Genomic DNA, 17,174 nt, shown 5'->3' on the forward strand with positions numbered 1-17,174 from the left:
ACCGCCCAGCTATAGCTTCTCTTCTAAGCACAGAAATATCCCTTATTTGCTGGAAATTTTTACCAGATTCAACATTCAACAGCAATTCTCTTGTTAATGTAAACCAACGGGCTTTGTTTTTTAAAAAAGTAAACCAATTCAGAAGGAGGCTACTCAGACATTCTTGCCCAAAGCAAACACAGGGTAACTGAAGAATATAATGTTTGAAGTGGAATGGGGCTGTTAATCTCAGCATCTTGTCAGGAAAAATTGGGGTTCTCAGGACCTGAAGCAGCCCCTTCACGAAGGCACTGGATTCAGACCATTACCAGCTCTCCCAGGCATATTCCTGATTTCAGAGAATGATATGTTTCTTTATACATCAGGGCCAAGGAGAAATGCCACCAAGGCATAGGCAGGCTGCCAAACATGGAGAGATCTAATTTCTCAAGAATCTATCTGGAAATTCTTCAATTTTCATTTGAAATTTACCTGTGAAATACATTTCGAGATTATTTGTGGATGGCGTTTATTCAGACTCACATCCTTGGTAGCACTGCACTGTGAAACTGTGATTTAGAAGAGCAGAATTGAGGATATAAAGGATTTACCAATGGTTAGAAGATAAGGAGAGACACGAGGTAGAATTTATCTGGGGGAGGACTGTCTCTAAAAGACCCCAAAGGTACGTAGTATGCTGAGAAGTCCTGGTTGAGAGTAGGAGGCTAGGGTGTAAATGTTTATTCACCTTTTGTGTATATTGTTCTCGCTCACCTTTCTGTGTCAAAAACAACAAACAGGATGCTTATCGGTGCAGATGTTAAGAGAAACACTATGTGGAAAGATCTTTCTATAGTAAGCTGGAGCATCATGGTTTTAAAAGAAATTTCTAAGATATGTTGTACTGGATGTTGTACACATTAATTTCATCATGTTTTGTTATGTATTTTCTCTTTCTTTGTATTGCTGACATACACCCATAAAAATACAAAAGCATAGCTATAGTAACAATGCTATGAATTATATGAAGACGGCCTTGTGTTTTTGCTAAGGTTTAGTTTAACCCATTGTACCTAGGAAATAGTAATTTACTGCACTGCCTTACATACAGTTTCCAGTTAGCTTTCTTTATTTAATTGTTGCTGCTCAGCACTATCATGAGACAGTGAATTGGTACCATCTTGTGATCAGCTGTGCCTGCTTACAAAGAAAACAACCCCCACATTTGCTGTCTGTTGACTTTCCATCACAAAGGAGGTATTATAAAAAGAAAGCAGTGCACAAAAGAATATTTTGAAAGAATATACAGATGGAAATATCTTTACTAAAGAAAGACTTACCTATATTAAATAATAATGACTGGATGGCTCTAGAAACAAAAAGATTGGAAAATATTTGTAAATTATGAAGGTCTAAATTAATTGTTTTAGGTAAATAAAAGATGACATTTTGAGATGATTTATTCTACTAAGATTGGCAATTTCAGATATCAAGTATTTTGAAAACAGGCTGAACTGTACGTCCCAACCATATTCCCAAATGATTGTTTATAAGTCGTTGTTTTCATTTAAAGGAGCATATGATATAGAAATGAATACTTTGCACTGGTATGGACCTTGGTCTATTGATAGAAATTTAAGGTCCTTTTATTATACTGAATATATGTATTTCTGCTTTTGTTTAAGATATGTTGTTTGAGCCGGGCGGTGGTGGCGCATGCCTTTAGTCCCAGCACTCGGGAGGCAGAGGCAGGTGGATTTCTGTGAGTTCGAGACCAGCCTGGTCTACAAAAGCTAGTTCCAGGACAGGCTCCAAAACCACAGAGAAACCCTGTCTCGAAAAACCAAAAAAAATAAAATAAAAAAAATAAAAAAAAGATATGTTGTTTGTGCAACTCATTTAAAAATGTAATGTATAGTTAAGAAATACAGATTAATAGAATGTCATCTGTAATAATCCAACATTGTCGTCATTTAGTTAGGTTTCTAGATGTTCAGAGATATATTTCAGCTAGATAGGCAATCTCCAAAAACTTCGAAGAACTGTAGATTATTGCATTTAAATAACTTTGGATTCTGTTGACATGAGTCATGATTGTTCCTGGCAATATTAATCTATTTCTGAGAGAAGGTTGCACCCTGAAGACAGTCCACTTGGAGCTGTTTGCTTCTTGGCAAAATTGGCCTTTGGGAAAGGAACTGCCCCTGCCTCGACAATTGACAAAATGCATGGGGTCCAGACTGGATAAATAGGATACAAGCAGACCAGCCTGGTCTACAGAGCTAGTTCCAGGTCAGGCTCCAAAACCACAGAGAAATCCTGTCTTGAAAAAAAAAAAGTAGGATACAAACAAAAAGACTGAGCAAACTTGCCAAGACAGGGTGAGACAGTTTTTCAAATTTTCCTGCTTCTGAAAATGGTCTGTCAGTTACTAAAGGCCTTAGCCAAAGGTGGTTGCCCCAATGATGCAAATGAGACTTTGGGTGGTTGCCTAAGTAGTCAGTTATCTCTGTCATTTCTTGTACATTTTAGAAGTTGCTTGATTGATCTTCCTGTTTATTCAAGTAGTATTTTCCGTCTCAGGTCTTTGAAGGGGTTGAAGTCCAGAAAGTCATAGTTACTTTCCTCTCTTGACTGAGTTAATCCATTTCCCACCTAGTTTATTCTGCTCTATCTATAGGCCCAAATCAGCTTCTTTATTATCCGATTGTATGCACAGCATACAAAGGGAATCCCACATCAACTGTGGGTTTCCTAGGAGTTTTCCTAGTGCCTGGTTTCTCAATAATCCCACAATGCTACCCCTTTTAAGGTCTCTCTCTCTCCTTGCTTTCCCCCTCTGTCTTTACTCAACTCAATCTTACCAATCCCTCATGTTTTCCTGTTCTGCTCTCCATCCCTTTGTGCTGCCAATTTTCTGAAGAGATCTTGCCTACTTTTCCTTCCCTGGGGGGTTCCATGTATTTTTCTTTTAGGGTTCCCTTAGTTTCCTGTCTTCTCTGGAGTTGAGAACTCTAGGCTTGTTAGCCTTTGCCTTGTGTCTAACATCCAGTTATGGGTGTGTACATACAATGTATGTCCTACTGAGCATGGGTTATCTAACTTAGAATGCATTTTCCTAGTTATATACACTTGCCTGTTACATGTCATTTTTCTTTACCACTTAGTAGTATTCCACTATGAAAATGTAGCATATTTTCTTCATCCATTCTTTGGTTGATGAGCATATCAGTTGTTTCCAGGTTCTGGCTATTACAAATAATGTTGCTATGATCATAGTAGAACAAATGTTCTTTTTTTTTTTTTTTTTTTTTTTTTTTTTTTTTTTTTTTTTTTGGTTTGTCGAGACAGGGTTTCTCTGTGGTTTTTGGAGCCTGTCCTGGAAATAGCTCTTGTAGACCAGGCTGGCCTCGAACTCACAGAGATCCACCTGCCTGCCTCTGCCTCCCGAGTACTGGGATTAAGCAGTCATTAGTGTTTTTGATCATAGCCTTTCTGACTGGTATAAGATAGTATCTCAGGGTTATTTTGATTTGCATTTCCCTAATGGCTAAGTACACTGAATAGTACCTTCAGTGCGTTATTGCCATTTGAGATTCTTCTGTTGAGAATTCTCATTTAGAACTTTACCAATTTTATTAAACGATTATTTGATAATTTGGTAGTTTCTTGAGTTCTTTGTCTATTTTTGGAGATCAGCCCTCTCTCCAGAGTGGAGTTGATGAAATTTATTTCCCATTCTGTAGGCTGCCACTTTGTATTGTTGACCTGTGTCCTTTGGCTTAAAGAGGTTTCTCACTTCCAGGAGGTGCCATTAATTAATTGTTGATCTCAGTGTCTTGCTACAGGTGTTATAACCAGGGAGTGTTCTCCTGTGCCAATGCATCAAAGCTACTTCCCTAATTTTCTTCTATCAGCTTCAGTGTAACTGGGTGTGTGTTAAGATCTGTGATTTTTGGGAAAGAAGCTAAAATTATACAATGGAAAATTGAACATCTTCAGCAAATAGCACTTGCATACTGGATTTGGACTTATTTACAGAAAGTCAAATAGATCCGTATCTATGCACAAAATTCAAGTCCAAATGGATCAAACACCTCAATATTAATCCATGTGAATGGGAAGGCAGTCTGCTTATTTGACGCCTGTAAAAGCTTCAGTTAGGAGACCTGAATGATGGTGACTCCAGATAACATCCAGGTTGCCTTGATATCCTGAGATTTAATCAGAAGTCAGTTTAAAGCTGGGGCAATCAGGCATTTACAAAGAGCTATAGAGTGTGGACGAACTATTAGGGAGGGAGATTTGTGCCTGAGAGCCAAAGGAGCAAATGCCAGAGAGCAAAGCTTGCAGTGTGCCTGAGGACAAGATGGCTCCTACTGCACTCTCTGTATCCACTCAGCAGTGGTGGGTCAGCCTCCCTCCAGGTCTTCAGCTCTTTTCCATTTTGGGCAGCTACATGTAGCTCTCAGTGACAATACTCTGCAGGCTTCTGCTTTGTGATCCTGTCTTGGGCATTAAATCTTCACAGTCCCAAACTTGTCAATCCCTGAAAACTGCCTGCCTGGTAGGAATAAGTATATTCTAAAGCTACATTTATATTTCTCCCTTTGGTGAACAACTAGAGAAATCATAGACCCCATTGAAAATTGACCCTAAAAAATAATCCCATGCTAGCTCAGGATTGAGTATAATAAAGGGTTATTTATTTAGGGGTAGACTCACAGATCACAGTCCTCTGCATGAATGGGAAACAGGAACGCAATCCAGCAGCTGGGAGAGAGTGAGTTCAGGCTGTCAGAATTTATAGTATAAGAGACCACGCCCAAGTGGACTGGTATCTTAAAGGCTACTGGCTAAAAGATTTCCTCCATCACCTCCCTCTTTTGTTTAAATAAGAGAGTTCAAAGTCTAATACAAGACTATGTACTAAAATAAAAAATATCAAGTGTAAAAATTGGAACTACAACCAGCATAATTAATATCAAGCGAGAAATATGGGCTAAATGTTTCAATAATTATCTGATCCTAAAAAGTCTAAGTCTTGTATTATAAATAGATTGACCAAGTCATGAGATGAAAGCAATTACAACTACCTAGTTCAAGCCCATCAAAGACCTGAGAAGTGAAATAATATTACTTCGGTAAACAGAAAGTGCAATCAAGCAACTACCAAAATGTGCAATAAATGACAGAGACAACTGGCTACCTGGGCAATCACTCAAAGTCTCATTTGCAACATTGGAGCAATCAACTTTAGCTAAGGCCTAGGGTAATTGACAGACCATTTTCAGAGGCAGGAAATTTTTCAAAACTGTCTTAACCTGTCTTGGCAAGATTTGACAGACTTTTTCTTTGTATCCTGCTTGTCCAGTCCAGAGACTGTGCATTTTGTCAGTGGTCAAGGCATGGGCAGTTATTTGCCCAAAGGCCAATTTTGCTAAGAAGAAAACAAGCTCCAAGCGGAGTGCCTTCGGTGTTCAACATTCTCTCGGGAATAGATCAGTGCTGCCAAGAGCAATTGTGTCTCATGTCAACAGAACCCTAAGTTATTTAAATGCCATATGGTACAGTGCTTTGAAGTGGTTGGAGATTACTTGTCTATGCAGACTAAATCTCTATAAATCTAAGGATACTTTTTAGTATAACTAGAAGTATGGCAAACATGGATGACTATTGCTTTATAATTGTCAATACCTATATAGCTTAAAGAGTAAGACTTCATATTAGGATATTAAACAATCCTTAAACAACTGTACAAAAAAAAGGAAGACAATGACCTCAAAATGTAAGCAATGTATAATTGAGCAGAGGAAGAAAAGTATAGTACAATATGATAAATCTATCCTAAAATTGTATCAATATACAAACTGTCTTAAGCAGAGGTAGAAGGACACATGCATACAATATGACAAAATAACTATGTCTAGATGTTCAAATATTGTAAACAGATATAGGAGCTTATTCAATATAACAAATATAATTTGAATTTGTATCGATGTACAAGAAACTGCCTATAAATAATAGCACACAAGCATTCGCCATATTACTCACTATTATTAGTGTGAGTAAGCTACACTAATTTACCTATAATACCCTCCAATTTCCCTTTTATTTCTTTTTCTTTTCCTTTCTTTCTTTCTTTCTTTCTTTTTCTTTTTTGGTTTTTCGAGACAGGATTTCTCTGTAGCTTTGGAGCCTGTCCTGGAACTAGCTCTTGTAGACCAGGCTGGCCTCAAACTCACAGAGATCTGCCTGCCTCTGCCTCTTAAGTGCTGGGATTTAAGGTGTGTGCCACCACCACCTGGCTTATTTCTTTTTCAAAGAGATCCCCGAGCCTATATAAATTCCACCCCAAGCCCCAACTCTGTATCAGTTACAATCAAGCCCTAATTGATGCCCCTAACCCTGAGAATAAACTTTTTTGAGTGAAGGGACATCATCTTCTAGAATTATTTCCAGCTGCCATGGGGGCAATGTTCTTTCTATGGGATCCCATAAAAGTAAAATGGTGGTTAAGTTTCAAGATTTCTGTCTGGTATAATTGCAACTAGCCTCTTAGTATTCAATAGAGTTTTTCTGGGGTTCCTATTTGAAGATTGGGAGAAGGTGCACCATTTCAGCTAACTAAGTTGGGACCATCTTGAGCAGCTAGTACCCAAAACCAGTCTTATAGTAGTGTTATCAGAATTATGATGTCATATCAACCAGATGGAGTTGTTGTGGGGGCTTCATCTTCTCCTCCTGGAAACTACAAAGATTACTGCAGGTAAATTCATTGTTTTTTTGTGGAAAAGTTAAACATTGTTTATATAGACATATATTCAATAAAAGGTATGATAGAGACAAAAATGGGTATGGAGAAAAGTAAATTTTTTCCTATATTCTTTCTTCTTTAGTCCCACACCTTTATTTGCTTCAAGAACATCATACTTTTTGATTGGTGGTTCATTCATATTGACTTTTAATTTGATATAATGCTGGAAGAGAAAGTTCCTGAAAGCGGCTGGAGTGTAGATCGGGGATTGGGGACATTTCTAGCTTGTACAAGGCCTTCGGATCATTCCCAGAGCTCCTGCCAAAAGAAACAGACAAGCAAACAAAACATGGTTTGTCATTTGGAATAATGGCCTCTGTAAAATTAGATTTTTGCATAAGTTAGAATATCACTGTGAAGCCCTGGTTGGAAATGTAACCAGAGATTATATTACATAGTCGGGAACTGAGAAATCTTCCTGCCTCTGCCTCTGGGTACTGGGATTAAGCACAAGCACCACCATATTCAGCTTTATAACAGTTTTAAAATATTTAACAAACAGGGATGGCCAATGTGAAATCAGTTAATCAATATATGTGATGTAAAAATGGGCTGGGTGGCCCTTTCTTGGGATCTACAGACCAGGGTCCTTGGAAAGAGATTGACCTGTCCCCAAACCCTTCTCATTGTAGACAGGACATTGTTTCAGATATATTGAGTGGGTCTCCATGGCCTCCTTGAACAAGACAACGAGTGATCATTGGCCCAGCGACTTAGAACTCACTGAAATATTTTGGAAAGGGGTACAGTTGCAATCACACACAGTTTTCATGAATTCAGCTCTTTTAACTACTGTATAATATTTTGATAGCCAGACATAAATAAGTAAACTATTAGGTCTGGACCCAGGACAGAGATTCTATTCTCTTGACTAAGGGACTTTTTCTCTTAGCAAATCTTTCTATTTTCTGCTCCCTAAGGCCCCCATACTTACTTAACTTCAAACATCAGAGCTCCCCTAATATTTTTGGCATCTTTGGCCTCTGGCAAGGATGAAACTGCTAAGAGTCCCAGTGACATGTCTGGCTCTTAGTTAAGAAAACCTCTAGTTACTTTTTTTTGGGTTTTTTTTTCCCTGAACTGCCTAGTGGATTTCTCTTATCCCACTTCCCTCTGAAAAGATAAAACCTAACTGCTATTGTGTGATTGGTCTATATGATTTATTACAGGTGAACATGTGGAATCTGGTGGCAGTGTTGGGAAACCGTTCTAGAGGACTTCTCACAATGTTCAAATTCTCAGATATTGACAAGGAAGGAATTGATTTACTGGTGTCTCAAAAGGTCTACAATGTCCAAAGTCCATAAGCTATTCCCAAGGGGCTCACAGTGGCCCCCATCTATTATGTATTACCTTATGACATCAATGGTGGGGATCAGAGTGAGGAGCTCACATTCAACTTCAATGCCTTTTCATAGCTGTTTCATCGGTCAAATGTCAGCATGATGCCCTTCACACATGTCTTTTCTCAAGACCAATTGAGCAACTAGTCCTAGGGAACACTGAGTATGAGGCAAAAGTCAGACTCTTCTACCCTTTCTTTAGCAGTTATCCTTCAATGCGAGGATAAGGCAAAGGCTTTTCTAATGTACAGTGGGTTCCTTTGAAGCCTTGAGGAAAGGTTTGTCCCCAAACCCTTCTCATTGTAGACAGGACATTGTTTCAGATATATTGAGTGGGTCTCCATGGCCTCCTTGAACAAGACAATGAGTGAGCATTGGCCCAGCGACTTAGAACTCACTGAAATTTTTTGGAAAGGGGTACAATTGTAATCACACACAGTTTTTCGTGAATTCAGCTCTTTTTAACTACCGTATGATATTTTGATAGCCAGACATAAATAAGTAAACTTTTATTGGACATACATTTCAGCCTGTCCTCAAAACACTTGGTACCTGAACTTGCCAATCTTAATAGAATAAATGATCACTAAATGTCATCTTTTATTTACCTAAAACAACCTACTTAGAACTTCATGATTTGCAAATGCTTTCCAGTCTTTTTGTTTCTAGAACCATCAAGTCATTATCATTTTCATTTTTATATGTACAGCAAATGTGGGGGTTGTTTTTCTTTGTAAGCAGGCACAGCTGATCACAGGATGGTACCAATTCACTGTCTCATGATAGTGCTAAGCAGCAACAATTAAATAAAGAAAGCTAACTGGAAACTGTATGTAAGACAGTGCAGTAAATTACTATTTCCTAAGTACAATGGGTTAAACTAAACCTTAGCAAAAACACAAGGCAGTCTTCATATAATTCATAGCATTGTTACTATAGCTATGCTTTTGTATTTTTATGGATGTATGTCAGCAATACAAAGAAACAACAAATACATAAACAAAACATGAGGAAATTGTTGTGTACAACATCCAGTATAACAAACTCAGAAATTCCTTATAAAACTCTGATGATCTAGCTTACTATAGAAAGATCTTTCCACATAGTGTTTCTCTTAACATCTGCACCAATAAGCATCCTGTTCATTGTTTCTGACACAGAAATGTGACAAATAACAACACACAGAAAGGTGAATAAACATTTACATCCTACTATCAACCAGGACTTCTCGGCGTACTACGTACCTTTGGGGTCATTGAGAAGCAGTCCTTCCTCAGCTAAGTTCTGCCTTGTGTCTCTCCCTATCTTCTAACCATTGGTAAATCCTTTATTTCCCCAATTCTGCTCTTCTATATCAAGTTTCACAGTGCAGTGCTACCAAGGATGTGAGTCTGAATAAACACCATCCACAAATAATCTCGAAATGTATTTTACAAGTAAATAACAAATGAAAAGTGCAGAATTTCCAGATAATTCTTGAGAAATTAGATCTCTCCATGTTTGGCAGCCTGCCTTTGCCTTGGTGGCATTTCTCCTTGGCCCTGATGTACAGAGAAAGAAACGTATCATTCTCTGAAATCAGGAATATGCCTGGGAGAGCTGGTAATGGTCTGAATCCAGTGCCTTCGTGAAGAGGCTGCTTCAGGTCCTGAGAACCCCAATTTTTCCTGACAAGAGGCTGAGACTATCAGCCCCAATGACACTTGAAATGGTTTTTAAATGACATTGAGTTAACCTGTGTTTGTTTTGTGTAAAATTATCTGATTAGCCACCTTCTGCATATTAAAAAAGAGAACCTATTGGTTCACATCAACAAGAGATTTGCTGTTGAATTTGGTAAAAATTTCCAGCAAATAAGTTTTATTTCTGTGCTTAGAAGGGAAGCTATAGCTCGATATCATTGTGTTGTATCCACTCAGCTCACTACGTCCTGTCACTCAGCCATCACTAGCCAATCGGAGGCTTCAGAAAACCCGCCAGTCAGGTGGGAGTGTTTTTCCGGTTTCCAGGCTGGTTTTTCTCTCTTGAAGTTGCTCTGCTCTGCAGCCTCTTGGGCTCCCTTTGGGTAGAGCGTGGTTGAGCTGTGCAGCCAGGCCATGGTGAACTATGCGCATCTGTCATCAAACAAGAAAAACTGGCAGGCCATGGTGAGCAAGGGGCCACTATCGCCAGACTGTGGAGCCGGCTGAGTCATTAGAGTCCCTGTGATGGGTCCGCCCTTGTCTGGGTGAAAGGTAGCGAGCAGTTGCAGAGTTCGGCATGTTTCTGCTGTTCCTGCATGATTCGCCCGTGATCCGTGGGCTGAGGCAGCAGCCTCCGAAAAATGTAACTCTTCAGGCTGCATCTGTGAAGAGAATTTGGAGGGGTGGTCATATTTGGAAATGTCCGCCTTGCTGATGTTTCTGTAAAATCTTTGCGCCTATAAGTGCTTGCATTGTCACTTTGGAAGGTAGATTTTCCAAACTCTGAGAAGTGTGATCTCTCTAGTATCTTCCAGATGGTCTGCACTTGTAAACTGTAACATTTAGTTTAGGACCCAACTGGAATTTATTTTGTGGAGCTTTTAAATGATAGTTTCTGTGTAGAGTAGTGTTCCACTGCTAAACCTATGTAGAAGAGTAGAATTGTGGTACTAATAATGATGGTATAAGCACTTACCAAATCTTAAAGAGACATTAAGTCTTTATTTTTTTTTCTTGTCTTTATTTTGGTGGTTTATTAGTTTTCTCCAATTTTTAGTGTTTTTCTGCATTTCTTTGAATGATTTATTGATTTTCTACAATTCTGTCTTCTTGAATTTGAGGGATTTATTTATTTATTTTTTTAAAGAACTCTGTCATCTTGATATAGTTGGTCTTAATGCCTTGTTCTTATACTTCAGCCCTGTCGGGATATAATGAGCAGCCAAGATAGCACACCTGGGCTCTGCAGGTGACACCCTCCCCTTGCTGTTATGGATTATGTTCCTAGGCTGGTGTCTAGGAATGTGAGTTTGAGATGATTAAATCGAGGTGCTGATTTCTGGATTAGTCCTTCTTGGATGGGAGGGTTTTCCCTTGGTTTCTGTGTGTTGTCAGGAATTTCAGAGTATGTAGCACGTGAGCAGTGCCTTTTACTGGCCTTGGCTGTTGTGTTCAAAGGAGAACCCTTGCTGGTGTTGGAAGCTGGAGAAAGGGGAAGCCAGTGGGAGTTTATCCTAAGTATTTACAAGAGGCCTGGAGAGTGAGGGGGTGGGAACTGTCTCTGGTGTTCTAGACCAGTGTTAGGGGCAACTGTGAAAATTGGGTCTGGGGTAACAGCTAATGTGGTAGATCTGCAGAGAGCCTGCCTGGTTTTCTGGCAGATGTGGCAAGTAGTTGAGCCAGGGGCCGGAGGTGTCTCAATCAGTTGTGGTGGGGACACAGAAATGAGGCAAGAAGGGACGGACAGGCAGATGGGGATGTGCTGTGGAGTCCATGGAGCCACAGACAGGGAAAAGAAGTTGCAGGTGTTGATCTGTTGCAGTCCTAGGAAAACCCTGAGTTTTGCATCTTGGGTAACAGATAATGAGGAAAGTCTGCCTGCAGCCTACCCGGTCACATACCCAAAATCTCAATCCTGATGCACCAGGTTCCCAGGCAGCATTTCTTTATTTTTTCATTTATTTAGGTTTCTGTTTTTGTTAATGAGTGAAAGACTTTTAGTGTATTGGATAAAAAGTACTATGTAGGCTTCACATGCCACTTAGCAGCTGTTCTTGGGGTTGACCTGAATATGGAGACCAGCACCCCAGTCTGCAGGCTCATATCTTCCTGTTTCTCCAGATCGGGGAGATCTAACACCATCTTTTCTGGTATGTCAACCATGCAGAACAAGTTGTTTTGGTTGTGTAATACAAGCCATACAATGTCTATTTAAAATTCTGTTTTCTTGCCTTTGTTTTGAATTGGTTTTCTTTTTTTTACTCTGATGCAAACATCTGATCATCGCTTATAGGAAGCAAAATAGTTTCTAAGTGATCCTAACAGACATCCTTTTCCTTATCATAAAGGAAGGAGACTAGCAGTGAGAAATATTTTCTTCCACTGAGGAACACCTAAAGGCATCCAGAAAATCTATTTCGTTTTAATAGGAAAAGTTCTCCTTCTCCAACCCACTTTGTGTTATGGGAAAAGGACAGAACTGCAGGGCCCAGGGAGATTTCTTTGATTTTTGTTTTGTTAGAATCTTGTAGTTCTAGTGTAAGGGACCATGGGAAATTAGCAGGTTTCTCTTTGTGTCTTCTTTTATGATTTGTGTCTTTTGTATTGGGTGATTTTATTATACTCTAATTATATTGTCGTTTCTCTGGAAAATGATGGATCTTCACTTACTTTTTTTTATCCCTTCCATTTTTTTCTTCCTTACCTGGACTCACTCCCAGAGGATCTGCAGGTTAGTCGTGTGGAAGCAGTTTTTACACAATAAGAATATCCAGTAGATTACCTTCCTATCAGGCATGTTGGTGCTCCACCTGTTTGGAGACCAACTCCTAATCCCTCACAGGTCTGATGCGAAGTTCACAGTGTGTGAAGTTTCCGCCATGATAAAACTGACACCTGTTTCAAACAAGTGGCCCCAGATAGCCTGAGCCAATTTTATTTATACAATTTCAAAAGGTTACCTGAAGAGTTTAACAATAAAATTTGTTTCCTCAAATTTCAAATAATGCTTACCACAATTTCCAGCTTGTTCCCTTATCTTATCCTCCTTCTGTCTGCCAAGTTTCCCAGTGGTAAGCATTACCTATTTGATTCATAGTTTTACTATTAAATCATAAAGAGTCTAGCAAACAACCACAGAGTTTTCTAACGAGGCTCACCTTCAGTTAGTACAGTGTACCCTGTTGGCCGCATTGGTGGTTCTAGCATCATGCAAAGTGAAAGAGAATTTTGCAGGTAGTGATTAATGTGAAATCTAAGTTTTCACAATAACTCAGAGCAGAAGCTGAATCAATTCATTCTACGTTCTGTGCTATTCTGTCTCCCGTGGGGAATGCACCACGTTATTCCAGCATCCTGTGAACAGCATAACTTCAAAGCTTATTCTTCACAGTTGGCATTGCTTAGCTCTTGCTCTCATGTCCCCTTCCTCTCAGCTTCCTATAGTACTGGCACAGCTATTTGAAATGAGGATGCTCTGGCTTTCTATGGTTCTGATTGTTTTTTTTTTTAACTCCTCGTGTCTTTCCATTAACACCTGATATCATAAATTTGTTTGTATTTTTCCTAGACTCTGTTGACTAAAATCATTCTCTGCAAAGCAGTTATTCAGATTTGTAATATCTTGAACTACTGTGACACTTTTCAAGCTAGTCACAAAATGCCATGAAAAGATACCTTGCTATTCTCGAGAATCCTGAATTCATGGTCACACTTGACCCATCAAAGGCTTTAGGAGCTGAATCAGGATCACTGTATGTTTTTAACAACATCCCCTTGGTTCTCACTCAGAGGAGTCATCAGAGGAAAGCTTTCCCTATGGAAAGCCATTTCATCCATACTCTAAGAAAATAAAACTTTAGGCAGCCAACAATAATTTGTATAAGGGAAGCAGGAAAAGCAGGTAGTACATAGGATCCTGGGATCATGCCCAGAAGTATGCAGCAAACTGTCCCTCAGCCTTGCCAAAAAAAGGGTCAAATTCTCCATGGCTTTGCCAGAAGTTGAACTTGTTCATGCTATTCTCAGACTTTGTCTGCCAAAGAAGTCACATGACCCTTTGACGAGATCCTTGAGTTTTTGCTCTTTCAGAGACATTCAATGGGAAAGAATATTATTTTTTGCTGTTTTTTTGTTTTGTTTTGTTTTGGGGGGTTTATTTGGGGGGCGGGGTTCAAGACAGGTTTTTCTCTTTTTTGCTTGCAGTCTCTCTTGAAACGAGCTCCTTAGGCCAAATGGGCCTTGAACTCACAAAAACTATCCTTCCTCTATATTCCACATCCTGGGATTAAAGACACGTGTCACCGTGGCCTTGCCAATATTCTGTTCTTGAGAAAAGGCTTGCCTCTCTTCAGTTCTTTTCACCTCCATGTTTGCCAGTTGTTACTATCATCAATGTTTGTGGTTTTTCTCTTTAAGTTATTAATGTGGTGAGCACATTCATTTTTTTTAAACCACATCTTATGTTATTGTCTTTGTGTCCTTCTTAGCTTGAATTGCCAACATACCAGGGCCTACAGTCATCACTGTAGCATGAATTCTAATTGATCTTAATAATAAAAATTCAGAGACAGCTATCAAGTTGTGAAACTAAAGGATCAGAGAAGCAGAAGAACCAGCCACTAGAGAGATTTTTGCCTCTACCAATGCTCAGACCAGAGGGGCGATCCTGTCCTCCGAGTACCACCTCAGACTTACTGCCTCAGACTGCATCCAGTTCTTGTCTCCTCCCTCCTCATATTCCTCTCTTTATGCAGTCATATCACCGCTATCTTCACTTTCCTAGTGCTGGGATTAAAGGCCTGTGAGCCCAGGGACCAGAATCTCCCTTTTGTGAGCTCTCTTTTTCTTTAAGGCAGGATCAGGGTGGCATTGAATTACCAGAGATCCATCTCTCTTCTGCATCCTGAGAGTAAAGTGTCTGCCGCCAGTGACTGACCACATGTGTCTTAGATCTGCACTCTCAACACCTGGCAAGTTTTATATGTTAAAACAAAAAATATCACTACACATCTGAGGAAACATTAATTGAGGCTGTACCACTATCACAGTGTTTTGTAGAGGAATTTAGCACTAGACAGTTGCAGAGGGCAGTCATATGGTGAGCTTGAGGTAGGAAATGTCAAGGTGTTCAGCGCCAGTGAAGAGGAGGCTCTTGCTCAGCACTGGATGCCTAAGACGGACTCCATCCAGCTAAGCCTCTATGCTAGGAAGAGAAAAAGACTCTGATCTCAAGTAAGCAACTTCACACTCAATCTGCTGTAACTAGGTTACAAGTGTGGCAGGGTTTATTACAACATAGACTGAAAATTAGGTTCAATCTTTGTGGTTTTATCATTTCTGTATACCAAAAAAGATGCAAAATTTGAAGTCATGGATTCTTAGTCTGTGATTGCCTTTCAGTACTGTTACTGGCATCTGTGTTTGCCAAAAATGCATATTTAGACCGTGTCTCCCCTGAGAAAAATTATTCTAACAAATAAACAGATAGCTACATCTGCTTCTGCCTTCTAAGTACTGGGATTAACCGCATGAGTCAATGCGCCCATGCGTAGTGTTTTTTGTTGTTAGTTTTTATTAGTAATAGGACATACAAATTCTCTGATATTTACCTAGTTCTGCCTTTCTCTTGCAAGGTGTATCTCATTCGAAGTTTGCAGAAATAACAGGGGTGAACCTCCTATTCAGCTTCCTTCTGTAGTGATGCGGTGATAGCATTATGATGTCCCTGTCATAAAACAAGTGTAAGAAGCACCAGAATTAGGTGACTGTACTGTCAAAGACATACATTTACAATGTTGTTGGTATCACACCTTTTGTTTTCCACATGTATGGGATATATAAGAATGCAGTGACCTATGATGATGTGCATGTTAACTTCACCCCAGAAGAGTGGGCTTTGCTGGACCCTTCCCAGAAGAATCTCTACAAGGATGTGATGCTGGAGACCTTCAGGAACCTCACTGCTATTGGTAAGATGGTCAACATTACTTCATGTTTTAAAATGAGGGGACTAGTGTTTCCTGGTTATTGATGGTCATCTGTAATTTTGATTGATAAAGAGGAAGAGTGTGGTGAATAAATCATATATGGTGCTAAGGTTTATTAAAGATAATAACTTAAATTTTGCACAATTTCCAATAATGTATGCTTTCTGGTATTATTTTTAGGCTACAATTGGGAAAGTCATTATATTGAAGAGTATTCTCAAAGTTCGAGAAGACGTGGAAGGTAATCTATATATGCAAGATTATATACATATGCATTTGAAAAAAATCTAATGTGACTTGGAAGTTTTAAAGGGAAGCAACAATATAAAAAACACAACTTAAATTGTATTGATGATTACTAAATTTCCCAAAAAGCATGTACTTCCATGTTAGGTAGGAAGGTTGTGTTTGCAAAGCATTAGGAAAGAAAGCAAGGAAGCAGTGCCTCAACAGATATCACCATGTGAATCCCAGCAGAGTGAGAGCTGTGCTGTAGAACTGCCAGTCTGTGTAGTTTCATTCCACTCCTATTACAATAGGTGTGCACTTTGCACAGGTTAAGAGCAAAACCTTCTACTAAGCAAGCAGTCCATAGGAAAGCCAGTGTGACTTATATACTGGTGATGGGTTTGTTAAGTTTATTGAGCTGGGTCGATAGAGTCCAGGGACAGTATTTGTAGAGAAACTGTAATCCCTGTACCACGTGTCTATGAGGAGCAGAGAGTCATCCTGTGTAAATGCAATGTGGAAACCTTTTATTTGTTATTCTTCCTTTAATAGATAAATCATATGTCAGTCTGGATAGAAACCATATGAGCATTGGCATATGGAAAGAATTTACACTGTCTCTCTCAGAAAAATTAGAAGATAGGTAATAGTCTCTCCTTAGACTAGACTTGATGATTGTGATTCAAGGTTATAAGTAATTGATTTTCCAGCTTCATTGGGAATACATCAACCTCACACTAGAAAAGCCTTATGAGTACTAGGGATTTGTAAACACTTCTGTTTGTCATGGTTCACTTTGCAAATGTAGTATGACTCACACTCTTGGAAAATATCTGACTGTAGTAAGTGTGTTAGTGCTCTGAGTCTTTCCAGTGCTCTTCACATATGTGAAAAATCTCATGTAGAAAACAGAAGCTCTGAATGTGAACCATGTAATACAAGCTCTTACCACAAAAGACCTCTTCAAAGATGCAAAACAGCCCTTAATAAAAGGTAAAACATGAGTTTAAACAAATTGATAAAACCTTAACTTATGAGTTCTTTTAAATGTTTTAAAGCTAAGAGGCTAAGAGCGCTGGGTATTCTCCCTGAGGTCCTGAGTTCAAATCCCAGAAACCACATGGTGTTCTCCCTGAGG

At 39.2% G+C, this 17,174-nt stretch overlaps 2 protein-coding genes across 2 annotated transcripts in view; one reads left to right on the forward strand and one right to left on the reverse strand.

Annotated features, from left to right (window-relative positions):
• LOC101990410 (zinc finger protein 431-like) overlaps positions 1-17,174 on the reverse strand; it is a 140,351-nt gene that overhangs the window by 10,651 nt on the left and 112,526 nt on the right. The window contains exon 5 of the mRNA XM_026778210.1: positions 523-540. Within this exon, the coding sequence (XP_026634011.1) occupies positions 523-540 (18 nt within the window). The remainder of the gene's footprint in view (positions 1-522; positions 541-17,174) is intronic.
• On the forward strand, positions 15,623-16,053 carry LOC106144450 (zinc finger protein 431-like). The gene is made up of 2 exons (XM_013355310.2): positions 15,623-15,790; positions 15,989-16,053. Exons 1-2 carry the CDS (start codon positions 15,646-15,648, stop codon positions 16,051-16,053), a joined length of 210 nt encoding a protein of 69 aa, XP_013210764.1. The 5' UTR covers positions 15,623-15,645.

This window comes from Microtus ochrogaster, unplaced genomic scaffold (assembly GCF_000317375.1).
Source record: "Microtus ochrogaster isolate Prairie Vole_2 unplaced genomic scaffold, MicOch1.0 UNK113, whole genome shotgun sequence".
Lineage (NCBI taxonomy): Eukaryota > Metazoa > Chordata > Mammalia > Rodentia > Cricetidae > Microtus > Microtus ochrogaster.